This window comes from Misgurnus anguillicaudatus, chromosome 24 (assembly GCF_027580225.2).
Source record: "Misgurnus anguillicaudatus chromosome 24, ASM2758022v2, whole genome shotgun sequence".
In the NCBI taxonomy this organism is placed as follows: Eukaryota; Metazoa; Chordata; class Actinopteri; order Cypriniformes; family Cobitidae; genus Misgurnus; species Misgurnus anguillicaudatus.
The window spans coordinates 2,876,588-2,883,302 of NC_073360.2; the positions used below are offsets into that span (position 1 = coordinate 2,876,588).

The 6,715-nt window shown below is 42.1% G+C and overlaps 1 protein-coding gene across 1 annotated transcript; it reads left to right on the forward strand.

The window, feature by feature from the left end:
* The first annotated feature begins 236 nt into the window (after nucleotides 1-236).
* On the forward strand, nucleotides 237-5,707 carry LOC141361563 (uncharacterized). Its single transcript, XM_073863054.1, has 4 exons — nucleotides 237-306; nucleotides 3,284-3,420; nucleotides 3,539-3,742; nucleotides 4,226-5,707. Exons 1-4 carry the CDS (start codon nucleotides 237-239, stop codon nucleotides 4,865-4,867), a joined length of 1,053 nt encoding a protein of 350 aa, XP_073719155.1. The 3' UTR covers nucleotides 4,868-5,707.
* Nucleotides 5,708-6,715: the final 1,008 nt, after the last annotated feature.

Here is a 6,715-nt window from a genome sequence, read left to right on the forward strand (position 1 = left end):
TTGTCAGCTTATGATGTAGCGATCAACACTAAAAGAATATTACTTGTGTTCAAAGTGCTCTACTTTGGATTTATGGGAAAGCAGGATCAAGAACTGTACAACGAAATATTGGAGGACCTGTACAGAGATCATGGTGTGAGTGACAAGGCTCAGCGAAGGTGTCACCAAGTGACGATCTGTGAGGGCGGAACCAAAAGTGTGTGAGATCGGTTCCGCCCGGCGATGGTTCCGTCCGGATGACTGAGGCAAAACACCGGAATTCCCAGGGTTTCCCCAAAACTCTAAATCAAGCCCGATATCGTTCAGGTGAGAGCGATCAACACAGCGATCGCTGATAGGCTGAAAAGGAGAGAAGGTTGAGGATATAAACACCTTTGAAGATGTCAGATGTCGTTGTTGGTGGCACTTTGTGAATACGTTGCTTGTGCTCGTTGCTACGGTGGAGATCGGCTGGGTTGACTCACATTTATCCCTCAGGGAAGACGAGAGGTTGGAGACGTTGGAGTAAGGAAGTTATCGTGTGATTTTGATGTGGAGAAGCAAACACGACGCTGTTGGATGTATATTGGGAAATCCGTTGGACAACCAAGCGTGAGTAAACAATCACAACAAACGCTCTGTGTTATTCCGAAGAGGAGTTACTGGTATCTTTTTGGGGGTGTTGAAGGTTACCGGCCCTGCGGAGATTGAATGCGTAGGTGAGCCGAAGAAGTAACCAGGAGACATAGAGGGGCGTTGGTGAACATATTTACCTGTGAAATCTTTTCTCTTTCTCTGGCGTGTACAACGCCCAACCCGCCTCTCGAGCAGCCAAGACCTAGGCGGCCAAGCCTTAAATTTCATGTGGAGTGCGTGTGCAGAGTGCTGTGGTGAGTGTGACTTTTACCGTGTGTTTCACTAAGCTTGCTGTGTGTGTGCTGTATTGACAGTAAACGAAGCCGCCCGGGCCCCGTGCAGATTGTGCGAAGAAAATAGCATGTTGAGGCCCGAGCCAGAGGAGAGAAACCCTTTACCTCTGTCTCCACGAATGCTTTGGAGTGTATTAAAGGCCCCAGTGTTGTGAGTAACCTACCTGTGCAGTATATCACTTACCTGTGTTTGCAGCAGCGCCTCGAAGAGGACCAAGCAGTGTCAGTATTGAGAAACCCTTTACCTCTGTCTCCACGAACGCTTTGGAGTGTACTAAGGACCCCAGTGCTGTGAGTAACCTACCTGTGCAGTATATCCCTTACCTGTGGTTGCAGCCACGCCTCGAAGAGGACCAAGCAGTGTCAGTAGTGAGAAACCCTTTACTTTTGTCTCCACGAATGCTTTGAAGTGCGTTAAAGGCCCCAGTGTTGTGAGTAACCTACCTGTGCAGTATATCACTTACCTGTGTTTGCAGCAACGCCTCGAAGAGGACCAAGCAGTGTCAGTAGTGAGAAACCCTTGACCTCTGTCTCCACGAATGCTTTGGAGTGCACTAAAGGCCCCAGTGTTGTGAGTAACCTACCTGTGCAGTATATCACTTACCTGTGTTTGCAGCAACGCCTCAAAGAGGACCAAGCAGTGTCAGTAGTGAGAAACCCTTTACCTCTATCTCCACGAATGCTTTGGAGTGTATTAAAGGCCCCAGTGTTGTGAGTAACCTACCTGTGCAGTTTATCACTTACCTGTGTTTGCAGCAACGCCTCGAAGAGGACCAAGCAGTGTCAGTAGTGAGAAACCCTTTACCTCTGTCTCCACGAATGCTTTGGAGTGTATTAAAGGCCCCAGTGTTGTGAGTAACCTACCTGTGCAGTATATCACTTACCTGTGTTTGCAGCAACGCCTAGAAGAGGACCAAGCAGTGTCAGTATTGAGAAACCCTTTACCTCTGTCTCCACGAATGCTTTGGAGTGTACTAAAGGCCCCAGTGTGTGAGTAACCTACCTGTGCAGTATATCACTTACCTGTGTTTGCAGCAACGCCTCGAAGAGGACCAAGCAGTGTCAGTAGTGAGAAACCCTTTACCTTTGTCTCCACAAATGCTTTGGAGTGTGTTAAAGGCCCCAGTGTTGTGAGTAACCTACCTGTGCAGTATATCACTTACCTGTGTTTGCAGCAACGCCTCGAAGAGGACCAAGCAGTGTCAGTAGTGAGAAACCCTTGACCTCTGTCTCCACGAATGCTTTGGAGTGCACTAAAGGCCCCAGTGTTGTAAGTAACCTACCTGTGCAGTATATCACTTACTTGTGTTTGTAGCAACGCCTCGAAGAGGACCAAGCAGTGTCAGTAGTGAGAAACCCTTTACCTCTGTCTCCATGGATGCTTTGGAGTGAACTAAAGGCCCCAGTGTTGTGAGTAACCTACCTGTGCAGTGTATCATCTTCCCTCTGTCTCCACGAAGGCTCTGGAGTGAACCAAAGGCCCCAGTGTTGTGAGTAACCTACCTGTACAGAGTGTAACTTACCTGTGTCTGCAGCCGCGCCTTGTGGTGGATCCCCTGCGTCCAGTGAGGTCGAGACGGAGTGACCTGAGGGCAAGAGAGAGACAGAAATAACGGTCAGATAAGTTGCGACCCGGTGCTGGACCAACATTGATTGTACTTTCCCTGTTTTGCCTCCAGGAGGAAGCGGAGGGCGCCACGAGTTCAAGAGAAACAAGGAAGAAGACCCTTGGCCCCCGTCCCCTGGTCCAACTCGTCCTGGAGGCGAAAAGATTGTTTTTAAGCTGCCCTTCCCCTTTTTCCCTTCCCTTTTTAAATATTTAATAAAGATACCTTTTAATTGTAGTATACTCGTCTGTTTGGTCATTGGGGTGGTCTTGGGAACCTCCTCGAGGTGGAAAGTAGAGAGGGGCGTGGCCTGTTAGCTATCTCGGGTCCGCCCCGGCCGTGACAAAGGGTTCGATTTATTCACCAGGATCTCTGCAAGAAGGGTATGTATGTGTATGTTTATATTGTAACAGATTGTTATATGGTCATGAAGGAACTAAAATCCTACTATTTAATAGTAAAAAAGGCTGCTGTATGTGTCTGTCTATGTGAGAGAGATGAATACAATGTGTGTAGTACATCTATACCTACTGTTTTATGGTTATGATTTAACAGACACTTAAATCCCAAGTAAATGATTTATTATTATTATTATTATTATTATTATTATTATTACTACATCTTATTAGTATAAGAAGTACTCATACTGTTACAGTCGTTGCAACATTGTATTTATACCATTGGTATTGCACAAACTATAAATTGCACAAACTATTGCACACTGTTATCTATATATTGTGTCTTGTTTTTTTTTTGTTTTTTTTGAAGGAATGACTGATTTTGGGAAGAAAAGGAAGGCCAGAATTGTAAAGAAGATTTGGGTGGAAAACCAAAAAGTGGACCTTAATCTTAGTGTGTACCTTGGGGTCCTCCCAATTTTGAAGGAATATGTGATGGTCTTTCAAGTGAGTATTCTATACCATGTATGCAACTCAAAATAGAAATAAGATGATTCTGATGTCTATTGAAAAACAACAGCAAGTTCTGTCAGTTCTAAAAATGTGCTTTTTATGTTCATTGAAGGGAAGTAAAACTTTGGTTCACAAGCTTCATGACAAGCAACTTGAAGTGTTCATCGACTTTCTTGCCTGCTTCATCAAGCCCGAGCATCTGAAGATGTCGGCAAACAAATTGCTAGAATTGGACTTGGCCAATAATAAACTTCACTCCCAGATTTATGTGGGGAAAGTCGCAGAAGACCTGATTGCAGCCCATCCAAAGCATCCGGTTTGTATTTTAAATAAAGTTTACTACTACTTTTCATTCTTCTTTCCATTTTAGGTCATGCTGCCACCTACTGGTAAAAAAATGCAATAGCGTAATCATGAAAGTGCAGCATATGGGACAAATGGAACAGGTATTGTTTTTACCCTTTTGATTTATTCCAATTGATTGACTGAATTGTAAATGTGTGTATATATAGACTGGTTAGAGTGTTTAACATTTTTGTAAATTTAAAATTTATTTTTATTAATTGTTTAGAAAAGTAACAATTTGGAAATTTTTCAATTCTGATTTTACAGTCCTGTGTAATGCCACCATAAATGTTACATAAACAGAGAAGTATATGTTCAAACATTATCTTTTTTTGGGAGGGAGCAGTATTAAAAAAATTTGCCATTGTGCTGTAGCCATGTCAGTATGAGCCATACTGAGCCAACCTCAGTATGAACTCAGGGTAAACATGTTTTTTTATGTTATGTGTTGCAGGTAATCATAGATTTTATTGAGAAAGTGACCAAGGCATACACAACTTGTGGCAAGTACATGCAGAGTAAACTACCTCTCAAAAGTAAGACCCTACAGGCCTTGTCCTCCATTGATCCAGTGGTGAGGGGCCATTCCCAGGCTGTTACTCAGCTTAAGGAGTTGGCTAGGATAATGAAACATTTAGTGGCTGAAGAGAGTGACATCACCCAGGAGATCATTAGGTACAACGTGGACTCCAATCTGGCCAAGTATGAAGATGGAGATGATATTGTGAAGTGGTGGGCACATGTCATGAGTTTGGGGAAGTATCCAGCTCTCAGCCAGGTTATCACTGGCATTGACATGTTCAAACCTGAGGACATCAAGATGGGGCCAGTTGATACTACTCTCTGCCAGAACATTAGGGCTGCAGGGAGAAGGGACAAGACTGACAGAGAGAAGAGGATGAAGGCAAAGCAGAAGAGGCAGGCGGAGTATGGCTGCAGTGCAATGTGTGAAAGTGCCGAAAAGGCCAAGACCGCTGCTCTGGCCAAAGAGAAGCAGACACGTCTCAAACATGTTCATCAAAAAATGAATGCAGCCAGACGGAAGGCACTGGATACATTGCAGGAGGTGGCCAGGAAGAAGAGGAAGAATTACTAAAGCAAGAAGAAGTGCTATATATTTTGAGTTTGTTTAATAAAAATTAAATTGAATTTTCCAAATTAGTGTCGGCGTATTTTGATTTTTAAAGTTTCATTTTACTAAATATGCCTATGGAGTGGGCCGGGGATTGCAGGGGCCGGTGGCAATGTAAGTATCTGAATATTTGCCGCGGAGCGAGGGCTTCGATTATCTCTCTCTTTTTTGACCATACATGTGTTTGCATCCCTGTGCTTGAAATTTTTCCTTTCCCTTACCAAAGTAAGTAGATTGATCCTTTAACCACTGTTCCTATGGCTACTGAATAGAGATGTTCCGATACCATTTTTCTCTTCCTGATACCGATTCCGATACCTGGGCTCAGGGTATCGGCCGATACCGAGTACCGATCCGATACCTGGGTGTATATCTGTAAAATATACAGCTATACATACTACTAGTCCTGTATGAATGGATATAACGGTTTTATGGTGTGCTTCAGACTTATTCCTGTATAAAACATGAACAAATACATACAGTGAACTAGAGTATTTTTATTATCTGAAAGACATTTGACAGTAATATTTATTTTTCCTAAGAGAAAACTAGCCACAAATCTAACACTGTACACTGAAAGGGTATTTTAGTTTTAGAATAATTTGAAAAATCTGTGGAATTCTGTGGGATGATTTTAAATGTTTTTAGAAGAAATTAGAGAATTTAAGCTTTTAAATATTACAAAATTGCATCTAAAATAATTACTTTTTAAAGGCTTACAATTAAAATGAATACACCAAACCAATGAGTCCTCTGAATTAAACTGGACCAACATGAACCAGATAATGTGCATGTCAAGATAGAATTATAGTTTGTAGGCTAGCCTATATAAAATGACATATATTATTGTTAATATATATTATAGCAGAATAAAAAAGCTTGTGTAAACGTTCTCATTATGAATTAAGCACGTATGAAGATAATGTCATCATTTTTACAACGCAATGTAAACTTTATATTAAACATAACAAGAGCATTCGTCTTTTAAACGGATTTGAAATTATGGATGTGCTGTGCTGACTGTCGCGTCACATAGACGACAGAGACAAGTAAGATCTGCGGTAAAACTCAATGGTAAGTTTTATTTCATCTCAAATATCAAACGGTTCATGCTCTTATCATTAAAAACAATCACAGCAAACAGCACACGCAGGGTTTATGTACTTATCAATGCTGCTCACAAACACGTGAGGCTATGTATGTGTACTTGTTGTCAATGACAGTACTGGTCACTCACAAACGCGCTTAAGCGCGGGGTATGTGTGCTTGTCAATCACAGGCATTAACTCCGTTGAGTACTCCTCCAAAATCTGCGGGCGCAGATTCCGTTGAGAGATGTCGATGTTTTGTTTTATTAGTCTGAAATACTAACAAACAGCGGACATACGGCTGCATGCTTTCATTTCTTTGCCGCTCTAAGTAAACAGTGGTTGCGTCACGCATGAGGTAACTTCCTGGTGTTTGCATTCAGAGCAGCGAAGAAGAAATGAGTTTCGCTTTGCAGCGTTAGCTATAACGGGCATAACTAGGTTTAGTAAGAAAATGGTATCGGATCGGTACATGGGTTCAAGTACTCGCCGATTCCGATGCCAGAACTTTTTGCGGTATTGGCCGCATTTCCAATACTGGTATCGGAATCGGAACAACTCTAATTAACAATTGTGAAAAGCGCTATATAAATAAAATTGAATTGAATTGTCCGTCAGACATCTTCAGAGGCTCGTATGTAATTATGTGGATTTTTAAAACTTAAATATAGTTGATAAGAAAGTGATTATATTAAAAGAGATAGTACAGGTTTAGCCTAACATT